The 21,180-nt window shown below is 36.7% G+C and overlaps 1 protein-coding gene across 7 annotated transcripts in view; it reads right to left on the reverse strand.

Annotated features, from left to right (window-relative positions):
• UTRN (utrophin) overlaps positions 1-21,180 on the reverse strand; it is a 347,871-nt gene that overhangs the window by 203,594 nt on the left and 123,097 nt on the right. For 5 of the 7 annotated variants that reach the window (XM_074537592.1, XM_074537591.1, XM_074537590.1 and 2 more), the window contains 11 exons: positions 20,273-20,401; positions 19,978-20,148; positions 19,294-19,443; positions 18,017-18,154; positions 17,384-17,536; positions 10,844-11,035; positions 8,866-9,038; positions 4,749-4,899; positions 3,257-3,432; positions 2,242-2,377; positions 1,079-1,228 (listed from right to left, as the gene is read on the reverse strand). In XM_074537592.1, coding sequence (XP_074393693.1) covers positions 1,079-1,228; positions 2,242-2,377; positions 3,257-3,432; positions 4,749-4,899; positions 8,866-9,038; positions 10,844-11,035; positions 17,384-17,536; positions 18,017-18,154; positions 19,294-19,443; positions 19,978-20,148; positions 20,273-20,401 — 1,719 coding nt within the window. The remainder of the gene's footprint in view (positions 1-1,078; positions 1,229-2,241; positions 2,378-3,256; positions 3,433-4,748; positions 4,900-8,865; positions 9,039-10,843; positions 11,036-17,383; positions 17,537-18,016; positions 18,155-19,293; positions 19,444-19,977; positions 20,149-20,272; positions 20,402-21,180) is intronic. The other 2 variants (XM_074537593.1, XM_026794821.2) reach the window with 1 other exon arrangement.

A 21,180-nucleotide genomic window follows, 5' to 3' on the forward strand; every position in this document is an offset into this window, starting at 1 on the left:
AAGTATTCTTTAAAAAACAATAAAAACTTCAAGAGGTGCTAAAGTGTTTTTTCCATACATCCTAGTGTAACACCTAAATATTGAAAAGAAATAAATTGTTGTAGACAGGCTGTTTACATAGTTTTTACAGTCTAAGCACCAAAACTATAACTCATTATTTGAATATACTTTGAAGAAAAGACGATGCAAAGAATGATTTGTTGTCAGTCACACAAAGTAAAGAAACAGAGAATTGACAAAAGAAAAAGTGTTACAACTCCACTGTAGTGAAAAAAAATGTGCCTATATGCTTTCTAAGTGTTTTAAAGTCAGTGATGAAAATGTAGTGCTCAAAGCAGTGGGGGAGTCCCAATTTTCATGGCTGAGTTGGTAAAACACATATTTTTCTTTCCCTGAACTATCAAAAGTCCCTTTCCTCAATAAATTCTTACATCTGTCACCCATAAAATAATTAAAATAATTTAATTTTTTCATTTGGATCTCCAGGCTTTGCTTGAAAAAAATCTTGCTTTACTCCAACCAGCCTTGCCAATGAGATCGAGCACATGAGTTTCTCATTTACAGTAAGGTTTAAGAATCACAGACACACTTGGTAAGATTTTCTAAGCTCTACCACAGCTTCATTTATTTTCCTCTTAACTGCTACAAGCATTCAACTTTCCTACACAGCAAAGATTTACTCTAACTCTGAATTTCAAGTTAATACTTACTGTTTGACTCAAATAAACAACACATTTTTGATTTAGCTGATACTTGTGATCCTTCTTTCAAAAAAAAAAAAGGGAGCCAATACAAGAAAAAAAGGAAACAGAAAAACCTAAGCTAACCAAATAACCAAATTAATTTAATCTGATGGAAAAATGTCCATCAGTATTTTCATATGTAAGTGGTTTGGGGTTTATTTCCAAATAAACCCCAGGGTTTATTTGGAGCCAGAGTTTATTTCCTGACCAAGCCTGTATGGTTGCCTAATCATTTTATGTACATGCCACATGAGATACATGAGAAGGAAAACAACCATTCCAAGCACACCATTCTGTTTTCAACCTCAGGTACCCAATGCTAAAGAAATGCACACCTTATTCCACCTCACATTGAGGGACCGCAGGCAATCAGAAAGTTTGGCTTTTTCCTGAAGATCAATATTTTTATCCAATAGTACTTCAGATTCAGTTCTGTTCAGCCATTCCAGTTTGTCACCCAGAACTTCCATCTCTTCATTTAAGACCTAAAACGGACAGAAGAGTTATAGACTGGAACAAAATGCATACATGCTTAATTAAAGGAGGAGGAAAGCTTTCTTTTAATTCCAATGCTAGATCTCTTCCTGAACATACACAGAGAAGCTCCTGTTTTGGTTTCTGTGCTTGAACTAGAAATTATTGAAACATTTATTACCTTTCACTTCCAGCATTTATATTAAGGCAGGTGACAAGAAAAATTACACTTTGATGACAAGCAGGAAATATTCAACTGACATGAGGGAATTTATTTAGGCAAACACAACTGCAACTACTTCACATAATTTATAAACACTTATTCAGGACTTCCATCTTAGATTTGGTCTAAAAGAGGTTGGTTGGGGTTTCATTGGGGTTTTTGTTGCCTTTTTTTAAAATTAATGATTTTTAAGAAACAAGCAAGCCGGTTAGCTGGACTGACTGCTCCTCTCAATTCTTTTAGGATTTCATAAACTTTTTCTTTCACACATTCTATAAACCAAAGATGTTTTGTTGTCAAAGAGAGACACAAAACAGGAAAAACACATACATATGCACACAACTTACTTAAAATGGACAAAACCCTTACAGTGTAAAAAACAGGTTAGATAAAATCTTACACACAAGAGATTATTACAACTGCCCAGTAAATGGGACAATGTTGTTACTCACCATTTAGGGTTATCAGCTTTTTTTCCATAGGTTTTAGCAATTTAAAAGTTGACAAATACACATCAACTCCAGTGAAATTCTACTCACTAAATTCTATCAGCAGTATATCTATTTCTCCCTGTCTCTCACACAGACACCATCCTCTGGCTACATACCAGTTACCAACTCAACCCAACTTCATTTTAAGGTACATCTTGCCTGTGTAAAAAATCTCACAAAATTGTCTCAGAGAACCATAATACTTCTTTGGCTGTTCATAATGTCAAAACTCCCCTCCTCAAAAGCCATGTCGCCATCCTTTACACAAGACATACAGATGTATACATATTTACACACTAATCAGTCTTGCCTGTAATTCTTGCAAGTTTTCTTCATGGTTGAATGTAAATCTTGTGTCCAGAGCATTTTCTACATTTTCCAACCAACAGCGCAGCTCATCAAGCTTCTTCCGGTACTCTATCAGCTGCTGGTCCTCTCCTTTTAGCCTTAAAAAGCAAAACCAGAAGTCCAGCACATCAGTCCTAAATTACTTCTGATGTCATGGTCAACTTTTTTTTCAGTGCTTGAAGAATTTTAAAGAATTAATTTTATCATCAAAAGATTCTACCACCCTCATTAAAATGCATGACATTTACAAATAAATACTACTGCCTTAAAACCAGACAAATTTTAGTTCCAAAGTCATAAAACAGACTTTTAACGACTACAGAAAACATTAAATGTAAGTGATAGTAATGACAACACCTTCAGGCATAATCATTATAAGGTCCTTGAATTTTTCCCCTGGAGATTTTAGGGACATACATAATACTTCCACCAAATCACATAAAACTTTAATGAAATTTCTCAAACTAAGTAACTAAGCAAGATCCTATTTTATTCTTAAACATATCAGGAGATGTTAAAAACGTGTAATTACATTAAGCTTTTACTTTACAATATTGTGGAAATCTAAGAACTATAGAAATTGGTTCAATTAGCGTATCTCTGCCAGTAACAAAACAAAACTTAGTGTAAGGTACATACAAGTTCAGCTTCAGTCAGAGAAAGTAGCTGAGAAGTTATTCTTTAAGAAGTCTGGCTTTATAAGGATATTATTTTTAAAACAAAGGGAAACTGTAAAAAAAGTTTTGTGGTTGTCATTTTGTGAGTTGTTCTAAACAAAGTCTTACTAAGCAGTCAACTTCAGGTGGATTTATGAGAAATTTGTTCTAGAAGACAGTTCAAAGCAGAGCTCCAAACATTAGGAAAATTAAGATTAATAACAGCATGCAACAGAATGCACTCTTTCTCCCAGCGTCTGCTCAATTAAATTCTCCTTATTGCATCTGTTCAGACACTCAAATTTTTGATTAACTTATTACCGTTGTTGTCTATCCATGACCTCTGTTGTGATTGCTTTCCAACGTCTATTCAATCCTGCCAGTTTCTCCTGCAGGAAGCTCCCGTCTGTAGCAGACAGCTTTTGTATGATCCCCTCCCCAGTTCTGTTCAATGCTGCAATACTGGTCTGATGGCTGGTGACTCCCTCTTCAAGTTCCTGTCAGAAACATAAAAGCCACACAGAATTTTATTACTGACCTGAAGTGACTTTGATCTGGCTCATGATATGCAGGATGAATACTGGGTGCATATTATTTTACTAAAAGAGGCACTTAAAACCATCTTACTTACAAATGGATGCTGTTGACAAAGTTATTAATGCTCTTTTATTGAATGTAATTCAATTTTCTAGGTGTCATAAGAAGATAGTGACACAAATTAGGCTATGAATATTACAAAGAATCACAAGAATTCATTCAGGCCACCAGTTCTAAAATCAACACTCATCTTTGATTCCTTTTCTCTTTATGTACAGCACTTCCTAGTGGTTCTAACAGATGGTTTGACTTTTAACTAGGTCTTTTCATAATTTATATCCCAAATATTTCTTTACCTTCAGAGTATTTTAGCTAAGATATTTATGGCAGAGCTGCCATGGTCCCAGACACAATGGAAAATCCATGAAACTAAAGAAAGTCCAAAAATGTTGGGATTAAATCTTCAAACATCCCTAATGACTGCAAAAGTCCTACACTGTTAGCAAAAATTTATTTACAACTAGATTAGGAATAAGATAATTCCAAAAAGAGAAATAAAATGCGCTAGAAGAAACCTTCAAGCAGCAACAAGCATAAAACAGAAGCTGTGTCTTAGACAGAACATAGTTTTCTTTCAGAACACACATTGACACTCTGATACCTAATACTCTCAAAAGAAAAATCTGATCCTTAAAGTTATGCTTTCTTCTCCTTATTTAAAAGGAAGTAAAATAAAAAAATATCAGGGAACTAAATTCCAGAACCAAAATCTGAAAAAAAAAAATCACACCTAAGACCCCTGTAATTGGAATCTTCTTTTTCTAGATTGTTTACACACGGCAATATCTCCAAAATACATTCATTTAAATAAATAATTTGCTAAGTTATAAATTACCTTTTTGGGGTCCATTTTTTTAAATTATGAGTCAAAAGTAAGTGAAATCTTATACTGGATCTTTTATCTGATTAAAATATTTTTGAAGTTTTAACAAAACTTATAAACTGAAAAATCATGCCAACATTTGAATTATCAAATTATCTCAAACCACTCCATACTAAGAGTGATCATATAACCCCATACTATAAGCAGGAGTTGAGTTCTACTCCAAGAATAAATTTTAAACTGCAGCCAAAATAGAAATGTTAAGAGTTACTGCTTTTTGAAGTGTAATTGCACAGCCTCTGCAAATCCATATGTCTATCTATAAAACTACAAATTTAGACTAAACTCTAGACTGTTTCCAGCTTGCTCATTTTCTGCCCCAGTCCCACGTACCTGCTGATGGAGCCCAGCTGCCTGCAGCTCCAGGCTGCCGCCGGGCCCGCGCGCATCGGCCAGTAACGCTTCAGCCTCCGCGATCCAGTGGGAGAGATCGTTGAGATCGCAGTGGAACTGCCTCCACGCCTCAATCGCTCTGTCAAAGCAACTGTGGGAAAACACAGGAGGGAAAAATTACCCAAAATTTCACCTAGAAGGCTAGGAATCCCACCCCAGTGAGCAGAAATTTGCCTTGCAAACCAGAAAGACTAGCACACAGCCTGGCTAACCAAGTCCTAGTACTGAAGGCTTCCTGGCACAGTAGCAGCTGGTGAAAGCCAACAGCACACACTGTCATTAACTTCCAGCTGAAGGAAGAAAGGGCAGTCCTCAGCAAACTTGTTCTATCACTTAAAAAATAAAGATTGATTAGCTACAACAAATTGGTCTGCAGAACCCTTCCCTCCTTTATCGTGAAACAATTCAGCTATCAGACAGTGTAAAATATGAAATATGATTGATTGCTCAGATTTTTTTTCCCCTTCATGAGGAGAAAATGGGGTACTGGTGCCCAGAACTTATTAAGTGAAGGTGATTTTGATTATATATTTGATTATCAGTGAGCACACATAAGTAGGTCTTATAGCATTTAATCACACAATAATTTAAGAGATACTTCATTGTCATCATCTTTGCAGCCTCAAATTAATGTGTTACTTAATTTGAAGGGCAACATGTTCTTGCATGGAACAGACAGAATAACCATAGTCAGAAATTTGTTTTTTGATAAAATGAGAGTTCTGTTATGTTAACGAGCTACCAAAGTAAGAGCATGAGAAAAACATATCAGAAAGGAATGGAGTGGCTTGTTTTCTATTTGTTGATTATTAACTATTCCCAACTAATAAAAATGGTCATCTTTAAAGACCTAAGAGGCCAAGACTACTGTTAATCAGAGGACCCTCTGTTTTGACTGAGGAACTATGTCATTTCCAGCCCATTACTGCAAACAATTGCAAATAATTGCAACCGTAAAGACTCTAGGGTTATTGCACATATATGGATACAATCTGAAATTAGCAGCATAATAAAGATCTCTAAAACCAAACTTTAAAGGGCTACCATTGCAACTTTTTTTTAAACTGAGATTCATTTAATCAAAATTAAATCTCTTCTATTTCTTGACATATACAGGGCTTATTTTTTATTATTATTATTAGCCAATTAAAAAGTCTTGGAAGAAGTCTTAAAATTTAAGATTTAAAGAAGTCTTAAAAATCTCCACTTTAATTTTTCTAACCTTATCTCCTAGTTCTACCATTTCAGTTTCAGCACATACCTTGATTTAACACCCTAGACCAACCTGTACACTGACCACAAATCTCAATGTCCCTTTATTTCTCACATATGTTTCAGTCCAAGCATATTGTCTCATAACAGTACTCATTCCACATTTAATAAAATATATTCTAAGACTTAAAATAGATTAAATGAAGGTTTTATAGGCTTCCTCAAAAATTACAGTTTTTCAGGGAGTTTTGGCTGCACGACTTTCTCAGAATACAAAATTTAAAACTTCAGAGAACACTGAGGTACAAAGTTTTAACTTGCACCATTTCTGTTGTGGGACGACAGCTCCATCAGTATTTTGAGCAATGAGCAAAGCTCCACTCCAGTTTTGAGTCACATGCATGTGCTGCTGTTTCCCTACAGACTGCCTCATCTGAAAGCTAAAAGTATCAAATTCCTGTGACTATGACACCAAAACTTGGCCATCATTTGCCTCCTCTGCAGGAATCCACTGTTTCCAAGTCATCAACACTTAGCACTGGGAGAAAACCCACAGCAAAATGAGCAGACGTAGCAAACCAGCACAGTTACAAACATTAAGTCTATATATACATACAAAATCCACACTTTTTACTCTACACACGTTCAAATGCAAATGCAGTCAACTGGATTTAGTTGACTTCTTAGAAGCTTTGATAAGTAAAGTTGAATTAAACTTGTGCTTGGCTTCATCAGAGCATTTACCAAAGGTTTAACTACTTAGCTGGCATTCAATCACAAAATCTTTACTACCTCTGAAAACTAAATCAATCTTTTGCCGGAGGCTTCAGATGCTGCTTCTTCTAATTTTGTCAAAATTTCCACCCACTCCAGACATAGAAAAAAGCCAAAGATGATTAAGGAGATAGTTATCCAGCTTATACTTAGTGTAACACTGGGAAAAGCAAGCTTAAACTTGACTATGAATTCTTCTTTGTAACAGAAAGGGTTTAAAAATACTAATGCCATTTGAATATTGCAATTAATAACATCTTCAGTGATCAAAAAGCATGCTTCTATTAAAATTGCAGCATTTTATATATTCAAGAAGCTACATATCATTTATCTAAATTAGTAGCCCAGTAGTCCCTTTTTGTATGAAAATGAAGCCCAATATTATTCTCATTAATATGGAGAGCTTTACAAACTTTATGAAGGTCAAGATTAATTTGTATCAGCAAAGTGACTGAAGAGGCAATCTGTTGCATTTTGCCACTTCTTCATAAACACTGAACTTACTCTTTGATTCACTTACCTTTCTCAATAAGAAGACTAGGTTTCTGGTTAGCCCTGGCTACTTAATCAAAGTAAATTTGAGTAGCAAATTCAACTGTACTCACAAAATGTTAACATCAGTTAACTCACAAAATGTTAACATTAGTTAAAGCTTTCCAAGTAAGCTTCAAGTGGAAAAAAAGACATAACTAAAGCTTAGTGCATACAGTATCTATGAGGACAATATTATAGCTACAGGCATATAAATATGGACAGGCACCAGATTCGGGAGCAGTTGTCTCCAAATTCAGCAGGTGACCACAAGCACCCAGGAAGAGCACAAAGCTCTACATATCTGGCATCACTGCTTTCTGATTTAAGAACCCACAGTGAAACAACATTGCCTGCTGAGTTATTAGAAATCTTGATCCTTCACTCATCCAGGGGCCCAGAATTTCTGGAAGTCTCTATTTGGATGATACCACAAACTGATTTTTATATTCTCTGAGAAAGAGTTGGAAACACCTGCTTATGTAATACACACTCTTCCTAAAACTATCTCTTCAAAATACACTACCACATGTGTTTGATATCAGATTTCTGGTGCTACAAAGCAAGTAAACACAGTTCGGCATACCTTATGCCCTACAAAACTTCTGCATCATCCATTACCTTACATCATCATTAAAAAGGAAATACTTTAAAAGCAATGGAACTTCAGTTTACGTCTTTGCATTTAATTTTAAATGTTCTTAAATAATTTTCAATCATTAAGGGGTTTTCTGCATAGCAGCAATCCTGGTGTACACTGCTGCTTGCAGTGTGAGCACCTTCAGCTTAGTGGTAACTGCCCAAACATGTGCTCTGACACTTTTACAAATTCCAATTTAAAATATTCCTCTAATACACTGTCCCAAGAATTACTTAGTGGTATTGAGTTTGTTTTTAAAGATTTAAAACTGATTCAGATAAAGTAAAAAGTTTATTGTCTCTTCTATAAAGGTTGGGGAGAAATCAAACTTTTTGCCCAAGTGAAATTACATCTATTTGTGGCAAGGAAATTAGAAATGCATATTTCTTAAGCACTTATTTTAGTATTCTTTTGTTTTCCTAACAACAAAATTTTCTAATCAGGTCATCTCTCATCTTCAAATACTTACAACAAATATTATTGACAACTGTCATAGGTGCTGTATTTTAAAAACCCTATTCTTTCAAACTGCATCCTTCCTTCAAAAAACAAAAGAAAAATCAGCCTTGAATTCTTCATAAAAAGATGTCCTACTCAACATTATTCCACTAGAACTTTGCTTTGTGATGCCTTTACAAAACCAAAATTTTACATTCCATAAACAAAACATTCTATCTCACAGACTAGAAACAATGAGCCTCATGAAAGCAGCCAAACTTCAATTTCCATGTTAACAGTTTCAACGTTCAATAATTCTGGAAATTATTTTGTAATACCAACAAATAAAAGCTGATAACTCCCAAATTCATCTTCATTATTAAGGTACATTTGAAAAACACTTACATAAACATGTACATAAAGTATTTACATGGCCACAGAGACCAATCATGCTTGACTTACCACTTACGATCATTGTACATTCTATTAATTCTGTCCCATTCTGCATTCAGTTGTGTTAGTGCATCTCCTATTTGTATTGCCTCAGGTCCAGATGCTTCCAATATAACATCAGGCTGCTTTTCATGTATTACTGCAATTTGATCCCCAAGTTTATCCAAAATATCTTTTATGTTCTGCAAGTACAGTAATGGCACAAGTCATTAGTAAAGTTAACACCAGCAGGAAATAAAAGAAAAATACCAAAAGATAATATTTTCAAAATTCTTTCCCAAAAATCAGCATCTACAGTAAGACCATGACCACAGTAACCTTTACAGTTTAAATCAGTTTTAGCAAATGAACTAAACAGCTCATCATACCACTTAAACGTGTATCCTTTTCAGGTATTTATGAAAAGGATGTAATAATTCATACATATCTAATTTGTTCCTAAGGTAAAGGACACACCATACTTCTCAAAATTACACTAGCTTCACTATTAAACAAATCTACCCATGTCACTATACATACTCTTTCCTCATGTAAAAAAATGGACCACAAAATGCAACTTCATCATGCTTCACGTAAACTCCCATAGGCACAGAACTGCAAAAGCACAAGGCTGCACAAAGGTTTTACCTTTAAATGACAAAGTTAAAGTAATCAATTTCAAATACCACTGAACTATTATGTGAAAATTCCTTTAAACCAGACATTGTTGTAAGACTGCCTTGGTATTCAGAAGACAAACAGTCCATGCAGACAGTGGAATTTACTTATCTTTTTGAATTTAAAAGAGTAATGCTTCTAAAAATTTTATGCTCTGCTATTTGCTTTTTCTGAAAGCTATATCAAAACTTCAAAATCAGATGAGACATCTGCACCAAAAATACCAAAAGTATTTTCAACCTGTCTTAACATAACCACTCCTAACTGCATTCAAGGCAGCACAGAAGCAGAGTAAGCAGGGTTAAGAGAATTTCATCAACAAAACAAAGGCTTCCCCTTTGTCAAAGGCTGGCACCATTCCCATATTTGCTTTTATAAAATATATAAAAAAACTAAAACACAAAAAATGGAGGCATGTGCACAGCAGAAAGGAAAGCATGTCAGAAAAGTGGACTGGAATTCTGCAAACCTTTTAAGGACCTACATAGCAGCTGCAGAAACAGCCAATCTAGCTCTTAGTGAGAGGCAGAGCCCAACTACACCTCAGATATGACACATGGACCCCGTTATGATTCCCAGTCCAGAGAGGTACACCTACACTGCACCATGCCATGTGTAATTACCAACTCCAATGGATGTTTTCTGAGGGACTATTTCACACTCTTTTGTATGGTAAGAATTAACCAGGGCTCATACTTCTCCACACTCAGCTCAGTATTTGACAGGAGGATTCAGTATTTTCAAGCATGATTTCTTCATCTCCTTTGGAAAAAGTCGAGGTCCTCAACTATTTCCTCACTATAAATCACACAGGCAAATCCACCGGCTGACAATAAGGAGGAGGAGCTTAAAACTGAAACAATATTGCTGTTTTGCTCATCACAACAGGTACCATCATCTTGGGGCCTCATACACAACTTCATAAAAAGACAAAAATCACCCTTTCTCCTGTTCCTATTTGAAAAATTGCTTTCACATGACCTAAGAACAGCAGCTGTATTATGGCTATCGAGCAGGAATGTAAGGAGATTGGCTTCAGCATTTCTTTAAGTATTATGTAGACTATGATGGCAAACGCAAGCATCTACAACAAATTAAACCTTGCTCCCTCAACCTCCCCCCCCAGTTTTCATGCTGCTACACTTTGTATCTAGATTATGCATAGAAAAAAAAATTAGCCAACAGAGCTATCATTTTTTAGTTTTCAGTGTATATTGATCTTGTATACACCAAGCAAAACCACAAACATAGTAATAGAGTTGTTAGGGTGGTGGCCTTTCTTCTCCGTTTCCCTTCTCCACTCTGAATATAATGCTTAGGCATGTAGTACCTTCAGTGCATCTTCCTGAGCTGAAAAATCCTCATAGATGCCAGTATTCAGCTCTGGTGCATTCAGCAGCAATTCAACATCAGCCATGGCCAGCAAAACTTTGTTGATTTCAACCAAGTACTCAGCTGAGAAAGGCAAGGTCCTAACTCCTGTAGCAAATTGGCCTTTTAACCTCTGCTGGACAGGGATTGCCTGAAAACATGAAAATTCATTTTATAATTCAAGCAACAATCAATTTTATTAAAAAATCCTAAATCAATAAACTATATTCAGAATAATTCCTTTTCTACATTAGAAAAGAAAACAAAGGCTTTTCTAGTAAGATTACATTCATTAAGAAAGCTTCAAGTCCTGCACAAGACAGTTTGTTTATTTTAAAAGTTAGGAAAAAGTTGATATCATGCTTCAAAATTACTCTATTATTCTTGATTAAAACTCCAAGCAATGGGAAGGGTATCACTGTTTCTCTTAACTTGATCCTTACAATTTCCAGAAATAACATTTCTTGATTGAGCCTGTATCTAGTGTTACAATCCACTCTGCTTCCTTCTTTGCCAAGATACCAATTTACTGAAACACTTATTTCCCATCCATATTCTTTTCAATAGGCATCCCCACCCACATTTTCTAACCATTTTTTAAAAATAAATTAGTGCTCCACCAGTAGTCCAATATTTTGCAGCAATAAAAGGCAGTAACTCCTCCAGAGCTTGCCAATTGTTTTCTGCTCTGGCTGCAAGACTATCTAGCCAAGTACCATGTTAGCAGATAAGAGTAAGAACAGTAATTTAATGCAGCTTTTTCTTGGCTCACTAACAGAGGGCTGGATCTGAAACATTGGGAAGATTGCTACAGGAAACTATCCCTCTGCCACGCCTGGCAAAAAGTTAGCAGAGGCAGGTAAAGCACACTGAAAGAAAACATTTTTAGCAGAAAATGTTTCTTGTCAGATGGAATTCTGTTACCATCTCTGAAAACAGCCTAGTTCTTTCAAATTATCAAATAAAATAAAGCCCACTTCCAAATATTGAAGAACTCAAGCAACTTTAAATCACCATGTTGCACTTGGTGAGTGAATCAAGCAAGACAGAGGCACGGGACTGTGGGATTTACTAACAGCTAAGAACACTCTAAAGAGTGAAGAATAATTGTATGCTTATAGCAATTTCAGCCAGTGAATTTTACTTCGCAATTTGTCTGGGCTGGGTGCACACATGAAAATCTCTAGCAGAGCTGTCAACCAATAAAATATTAAAACCAAGTGGCTTGCAAACACCTGTCTGTATCTTCCTCCTTCACATGCTTCTGACAATTTCAAATATGTCACTCAAATTAACAGGAACCTAACATACCCAGCATATGTAGTGCAAATGAAGCAAGGACTGCAGCAGAAAAGGTATGTTCACATATTCACGATTCAGGACTTTACATGCACTAAATGTTCCTAAGGATTTTCTTTGGTTTGTGTTGGTTTGGGTTTTTTGGAGTTTTTTGTTTGTTTTGGGGTTTGTTTTTGTTTTTGGTTTTTTTGTTTTCTTTTGTGTTGATTTGGATTTTTTTTTTTTTGTTTTATAAAATAGACAGTTATCCTGTTCTGAAACTGGGGACACAGCTTTGCTTCCACAAAACCTTTACCACTAAATATGATTTGCTCTCAGTGATTCATTGCACACCAAAGAAACAGGATGCAAGGGCATAGTCCACTAAAGTCTACTAAAAACAAGAATTACAGAAAAGCATCACAAACTACTCAGTACTGCTTTTGATTCAGTACAGCAAGCAAGCATCACAGTTAAAAACAAGGCTTACTCCATATGTTTTAGCTACAAAGCCAGCTTCTTGGTCCCTGATGCTCCCCAAATGCATTTTCTTGAGGCTCTGCATATATTTTATCAGCTTCCATCAGTGAAATTCAGAGCAGAAGCCCAAGGCTTAGACAATGGCATGATTTCCTGTGGAAGGAGAGGGCCCCAGTTCCTAAGAAATCAGACAGTCTGTGCAACTCAAAGTATGTTTTCCCTAGCAACATGAAATATGTCAAGGTAAGAAAAAACACCAGGATGCCTACTACAGCACAGCCATCTGCAACATCTTCACAAGGTGTTTTCTCTAGCTCCCAAATCATTCCAGAAGTCCCATTCTCACACAGGCAGCAAGACTTCAGAATAAATACTTCACCCACATGAATAGGTCACTGGGCTTTACTATGTTTCCACTCTCCACACACTGCTTTGTCTCTCATTAGAAAAAACTTGCAGAAGATTTAAAACAGCACATGTTGTCATGCAGCAAACTTGTTCTGTACTTGTGCATTGACATGTTCTGAAACTTTCTGCTTTCCCAGTAACACCATCCTGGGCCAGATTACTCTTCCTGGCTAAGCAGTGAATTCCTCCTGATGCTGCTCCCTCAGAGTACAGCTCCTTGCTAATCTCCTCCAGCTGCCTCCCATCACTGAGACGATGCTTCCTCCTCTCACAACCCTCATTCTTAAAGGTGAACATAAGTGCTATAAACACATTAGTGCTTCAGTACAGCCGAGTTTTTAATTGTTCAGCTGTTCTCTACCTTGCACTGCAGACTGGAAGCTTCTAAAATGCAGCATAATATGCTAAAAAATAGAAGTGGAGTTTTATGTAACTCTGTCACAGTTACCTGATAAGTACCTAACTATCACAGAAGTTGGTTTTGGTTGCTTGGCTCTTATTTTTTTTTTAATTAAGGGAAAAAAAACCCTCATGTAAGCAACCTTTTCACAGAATCAGAATGGTTTCATTTGGAAAGGGACCCTAAAGATCATCTCATTCCAATCCCCCTGAGCAGGGACAACCTCCACTATATCAGGCTGCACAAAGCCTCATCAAACCCATACTAGAACACTTCCAGGGATACAGATTCCACTGCTTCTCTGGACAACCTGTTCCAGTGCCTCACCACTCTCACAATGAAAAATTCCTTCCTAATGTCCAAGCTAAACTGACCCTCTTACAGATTAAACCCATTGCCTCTTGTTTCATTCCTCCACGCCTTTGTAAAAAGTCCCTTCCAGCTTTCCTGTAGGTACTGGGAGGCTGCTATAAGAATCTCCCCAGAGCTCTCTCTTCTCCAGGTTAAAAGACCTCTGTCTGTCTTAACAGGAGCAGTGCTTCAGTCCTCTCACAATTTTTCTTCAGCATACACAAATAAAAAGTCAATCTAAGGTTATTTAAGATGAAATCTGACTGGATGACTCAATAGTCCTTTTCTACTTTAATTTCAGTGTTGATAGAGCATGGTTAATAAATTTGCTCTCTCTTTAAATACTAGCAAAAGCAAAGGATTAGAGGAATAAATAGAATACTTGGTTATTACTGAACATTCTATAAATAAGGCCAATCAATAAGAATGGCTAAAAATGCTTTTTATCTGGAGTTCAAATAAAAAATGTTATTTCCTTCTATACTCAGCATACAGTTTAACCTGCAATTCAGAATTCAGTTTCAGATTTTTTTTTCCATCTCCTCTTTTACTCTAAGTATATTTTGAAACAAAATCTACTAATGATTCTACTCAGTAAGATTTTTCTGACTTGCTTCCAAGTGGATTTTGGAAGCCCTAGACATTGACATAAAATTAAATCTTTTACCTCCTTGGATGTTTAACTATATAAGCCAGTTTTTAAATCTCAAGATATCTCCGAGCCAGTTTTCTAAAAAAAGGTTTCCCAAAACTCATGTCCATTTAATTAATGCGTTCAGCAAACAATTGTTCATATTTAAGTAATCCAGAACCTTTCCTACAAAAAGCATACATGAAAAACAAATACATTTTCTTTATTGCAGAAATACTTCAAGAGTCTTCAAGACAATGCTTCGGTTTATAGGAAAAAATGCACTGTGTCTTCAACTGCATATTCACTGCAGTTGCAAAATCACCAATATTCACCATCTGCAAAATTACCATTTTCACTTCAAAACAACTTCCTAAAACCTGGAAAAATCTCTCAGGAATTTAGGCAACGAATTACCTCTGCAATTTCAGGTTTAATTCTTTTCTTTCCCTCATTTAGAACAAAGGCAGAATAGTCCAATTTAAATAAATACTAAAACCCTGTTAGAAAAGAAGGACCTCTATGAGATGCAAACTTCCAGTGCACGCTTTTCTTGCTAATGGATCTGTGGCAAAACAAGGCTTACTCAAAAGCACCTACAATGCAGAAGGGTTACCAATATTTCAAAGATATTTTAACTCCATAATCCCTAGGAGCATAAATTGTGAGGAATATTTATGATCCAGCGACTTCCAGCAAATCAATATATAGATATGACCTTCAAGCACCATAAATAAGTCCTCTCCCCCACACTTGCTTACAAAAGCATAAATAATGTATTTCATAAAAGCCCAATTGAAGTCTACTCCCCAGCTCGGCAGCTGAAATCTTCCTTTCCCTCCCTGTTTTGCTCACATCAAACAGCAGTTTGTCCTTCTCTCACTACAGCTTCCTCACATCAAGGTGAGTGCTAAAGTCACCTGCACTCCACCAGGTCAAGAATTCATTTAGTGCTTCTCAGTCCTAGGCTGAGATGAGCAACAAGCACTGCAATTTTCAAGTCTGATGGCTCCAAGAAAATTCTGGAGCAAGACTGATTATCTAAAATGATGATATTTGGGAAGACTATTTTCTCCCTTTAGCAACGTTATGGTCTCACACCATTTTCAGTGTTCAAGATTAACAGAGCCAGTGAAAGAACAAGTCATAAAGGTAAAATAAGGCTACCTGAGACAAGCTGCCTTAGCACTCAAATATCAGAAATCCACAGGCACATGAAGCAAAAGCAGCAGTTTGAATTTCCATGTTTCACATCAGTAATGAAAACGTCTGTGGTCCTTTTGTGACAGTCTAGCTGACCTGAGCAAGGATAATGTCTCTCCATCAACACTCTATTTTAATTGCTATGGTATTGACACGACATTATGCATTCAGCAACCAGATTGACTTATCCAGGAATGGACCTAGCAGTAGCAGGGATTAGCTGCAGTATACCCCTTTAAGAAAAGGGCTTTACAAGAATCAAAGTATCTTTCTTTGAGAAGATCAGTCAAGCTGCAGTGCAACCAACAGTGACAAGGAGGACCCATCTGAGGCATGACTGGCCCCATTAGCAAAGAGCCATGCAGGTGCACCATTTTTCCATTTCTGTCCAGTAATTGATTCATTCAATGCATCTGATGGTCAAACAGAAAAACTGAATCATGTTTCTTTACTTTAAATACACATGAATCCCCATTCCCTTAAAAAAAATTCCAGGGCATCAGGCAGGTCCCCAGGCTTATGTCACCAGAAGAGACTGCTGGAGACCCAACAGAGCAGTCATATGTCAGACTGTTCCACAGACTCTGGGCCCTCTTTGCTGCCCAGCTCTTCATGGCAGCCTTACAATGTGAAACAGTCTTTCTAAAAAGGATCAGATCTAAAAGTTGATACCGAATGGACTGTGTGACAGAGGACAGCAGACCATCTATCACCTGGAGCTGCAGCCACACAGCACCAGCTGTGAACAAAAAGCACCACATTATGATTTTGTGGTGCAAGTATTACAGGGAGTCAGAACATGTTATCAAGTGGTTCTAGTTTAAAAAGTTACAAAGCAGTCAAAAAGATTTATAGATGCTAATTACAAACCCTTACATGCAGAAATTGAAAAGTCCTTGACAGATGACCTAGCCCTCAATCTTGTTTAAGACATTATTTACTGCTTCACAAGGTTCTTCACTGTTATTGCCTAAAATATTAATGTAATTACTACAAAAACATGTGCTTTCAAGGATGGAGAGGAGAAATAAAAAAGATTTAAAAAACATCAACAAAAAATACCCATGAAGCCACAACAAAAGCATCCTCCATATCTGTATCCTCCAAAATTGAGACATACAACTTTCTGGGCAGTCAGTTTTATCAGACCATGACATCGCATCAGTTGCAAAATTGTTTGTCAAGATACACACACACATTATCAGTAACACCTCAACCTTTGTCTGTTTTATTAATAATTCATTGTGTAGACTAATATCCATTACATGAGGGCAGTTTTCCCTCTCTAAGCACTTGAGGTAAGAAAAGACAGCAGAGTAGTTACAATACCCTGACCACAGGATGCAGAGCCACTGGATTTAAGCCTCAAAAAAGGCTTTTATCATACCTGCACCAAAGTAATATTAAATCTGGCTGTTTGAGTTAAGAGTTTTTAAAAAGGGTTAAGTGTAATCCTCACGGATCAAGACTGGCAAGACAAACTTTCCTGAATCAGGCCTACCGCCCAGATCACAGTCTAAGATTTGGGTCTGAAGGATGAGATCTTTTGGACCTATAATGACTATGTAGAAATCCCAAACTAGCATATGTTGATAATCTCCTAACAAAAAATGAATGCTGTCATTTTGAAACACTTCTTTCCACAGAGGTGTCCAAAGAAGATCACTAGATTAAACTCTAGTGTATGAATCTCTAAAGTTCATACACGCCATTAACTGTTTGTTCTAAGAAACAGAAGCCTCATTTATCTGTAGTTTTTGTTCATCCTCCACACCTTGCAGCCCTGACAGACGGTCCTCAGCCTCATTCAGCCACTTCATTAGACTATCATGTTCCTTCTTATACTGGGAAAACACTGGAGAGAGCTCCACCGCCTGCCTCCTTTGAAATGACCTGCACTCCTACAATCCAGTGTATTGGAAAATATGGTGTAAAAAGAGGGAAGTAGTGAACAGAATAGGTCTTACACAAAGGGCTCATGCTGAGGGGTTGGTGTGTTTGTGTACATGTGTATCCATAGTCACTCTTCACATCTAGTGGTGGGGATAAACCTCTGTTCAAGGGCCAGCAAAGATAGGTGAAGCAAATGCCCAACTTGATGCACACACCCATTTGGGTCAATACATAGGGTGACCCTCTGTGAAGCTGTGAAAGGGACTTTAAAAATCAAAACCATTCCCCCAAAACCTAGAAATGGGAAAATTCATATTTTGGAATGGGAAAGATTCAGAGAGTCAAATTGTGTGCACATACATGTAACTCTTCCCCAGAGAATCACATATACTGAAAAAGTCATAAGTTATAAATATGGATTACAGGTTGCAAGTGGGATACCGAAGGGCAAATTGATAAATGAGCTGTAGTAGCTACCATAACTGTACCTGCAAACTGTTGTACTTTTTCTGCAGAAGCAACAACTGTAGGCGGATCTTCTCTCTCCTGTGGTCCTCCATAGGCTGTTGGAGCAACTGCCCTCCTCTCTGTAAAACTTCTTCAATCTGAGCTCTTTCTTGATCCAGCTAAAATTACACAAATCTCTATTATCTACAGAAATTAATTTTAGACACATTAGCTGCTCAGATAGTAACAGCAATTGTACCAAACTTTTGTCTTATAATCCAAATGGGAGCCAAACAAATTCAAGCAGATATTCTCCTCAACAACTACCAAATCATAAAATCCAACTTCCCATAAACTTTATAAAGAGATGTACTGAAAGAAATTTAATGAGCCAGCAGTATGCATTCACATCAATCGGGTATTATGACTTTAGCACCATCTCTATTCCAGATATTCCTTGACAATAATAAGCAAGCTCAGAGCAGAAGATTACAAAATTAAAAATTCAATAAATATAAAAATTAAAAATTCAATAAATATAAAAACAGTATAAAAGGAAGGCTACATTCTATAACCATAGGCCCTTCTATAGAAATAGTTTAAAATTTGTGTTCTGTAATGTACATGGCATTTTCCACAGACTTATATCCAGCTTTTCAGCTCAGTTTATAATACTGGAGCTGCTTAAAAGGAAGGCAGATAGAGTGGACTGACAGGAATTTACCCGATTTTGCAGGCAACGAGGCCATAGTGGACAAGATGCTAACAAAACTATGGCAATTTCATATGGGTGAATAGCAGAGTCTAGATAACAATCTAGAAGATAAATTTTGTTCAAAGCTTTTACTTGGACTTCCCAAGATAGAGCCACATTACAAGACTCCTACTTGCACCTTACCTCAAGCATCCTCTGAGCTGGCCTATGCACTGTGATTCATTTTATCATACCAGTTTAAATTTGAACCTCATTCAAACATCATCCAGTGCAGGAGGGATTTCTCACAAAGAGTTACTTTGAGTAGGAGATAGAAGGTAGATAAACAAAAATCACAGTTCACTACTTGTATTCTATAAAATTGTGATGAAAATACCAACTCAAGTATGATTAGTTACACTCAGCCCTGCAGCCAAGATGCAATAGCTATGGGAAAAGTACTGGAAAATTGTGCAGGATATCCAACAACCTAATAGTTCCCTTCCTTTTCTAACCTTAAAGACATTTCATCAGAATTCTCTCTCAAAGCCTGGAGCAATTCAACAGAGGGACAAAATAGAAAGTTATTTATTTAATTATTCATTTGTTTCATTGCTCACAAACCTTTTCATCTTCCCCACTCAACTCCAGATGCTTTTCCACAACTTTTAACATATTCTGTATGTCACTCTCAATTTTGTCCAGGTCTAGAAAAGCCACTCTAGCTTCACGGGATTCTGACATGACAGGAAGTCGTTCTTGTCCAACAAGCATCTGCAAAGCAAAATAAAACCTTGGTCAAGCTGAACATTTAGTCTGAGCTGTCCCATACAATTCCCCATGAACACATATACCAGTCTGCACGACCATTAGATATCAGTATAAATCAAAAGTTTAGGAGTTATATTATCTGAGAGATAGCTTGAACACACTTGGTAGTTATCACCAAGTTTCTACATTCAAACTTCAATCTGAGTATTTTATTCTCAAAATAAATGAATCATCTCCAGTCACATTAGTTTATGGTGTTGTTTTGTGGCTCACAAATGTGTACTGCAATATATAAAATTTTCTGAACAGCTGTTTGTAAATTTTCCCATGAAACACAAGTCATCACCTGCTACTCAGATAAAAAAAAGCAGCTGGTCTAAAAATCAGTCTGTTTTTCACATATAAATACCCACACTTAAAAGAGAACTCAAAAGCAGCAGAGCGCTGCTCTAATAAACAATGACCTATCCACTGCAGCCAGTTCCATCTTCTTGGCACAGATTCCCCAGTCAAGTTGTGGGGCTCATTCATCCTCACCTTGGCACTTTTGATGTGCTGAGAGACCTTCTCAAAATTACGGTTGAGCTCTGCCAGTTTGGGCTCAACAAGTTCCCGGCAGGACACGCCCCGACCGTTCATTAAGATGACAGCCTGGTCACGGACGCTATCCACTCGGAGGCTGACGTCATCTAGTTCAGAGGTTAAACGCTAGGAAGGGAAAGAAAATGAAAATGGTCATCTCCTGGGCAAGGAGAGAGACATCTAAAAGTAAACACGAAACAAATCTGACATCATTCAGAATCCATGAGTTGACAGATGACACATTTCCTACCTTCACAGTTTCCTCCTTTTGGCTGGCTGACTTCTTCTCAATTTCATCCAGTAAGGCTTCAGCCTGATACAACCAAGTACTTATGTGGGCAACATTTTCGTCAAAAATTTCCAGCTGGCCCTGGTGATTCTGGAAAAAGATGAAAAAATTGTATGAATATGAGAAACTTGTAAAAATTCAACAAAAAAATCCCAACAACAAAAAAACCCAGAAACTCAAAAAACCATCAAATAAATCAACCCTGCCAAAATCTTATGAGTAGAAAGGAGATTGATAAAATAGGGTTTTGGACATATCTGGAATGAAACACTGAAAATTAAACCATACCTTTCATCTTCACTAGTATTTACAAAAATTCAATTTTCATTCTAGACCCTTTGATAATATAATTTCTAATTCACAGAAAGATAAATAGAAGTAGCTGAGGTAGTTTGTACAATTAAAGATAGACAATGTATCACAACAACCAAAAACTCCACAACTTTTTCTATCAGCGCCAGCAGGTGCAACAGTATCCACCGTGTGTGGTTATTCAGGTTTTTTAATTGGAAGGGATTATGCCAAACTTACAAATTAATCAAGTGTTGATATTTCACTGATTGCAAAAAAATATTCCTTCCTCTTAAGAAAAGTAACAAAATTGTACACATGTTAATTAGGTCTGCTTTCACATGCAGTTAGAAATTGTAACATTAGGCGCCTCAGACAGATGTAATATTATTTTCTGTATCAGATTCAGAGAAGTAACAATCTGTTTAAGCCTTTCACCAAAACAAAAAAGGCAGACAAGATTTGCTTTTTCAGAATAACAAAACAAAGGGAGGAGAGAAAAGATAGAAGGCCTATGGTCGTGCTTTGTAAGGTGAAATTGTTCTTTTGCTACATGGAGCTACAAATTTCTTGATGTT

This window comes from Zonotrichia albicollis, chromosome 3 (genome assembly GCF_047830755.1).
Source record: "Zonotrichia albicollis isolate bZonAlb1 chromosome 3, bZonAlb1.hap1, whole genome shotgun sequence".
In the NCBI taxonomy this organism is placed as follows: Eukaryota; Metazoa; Chordata; class Aves; order Passeriformes; family Passerellidae; genus Zonotrichia; species Zonotrichia albicollis.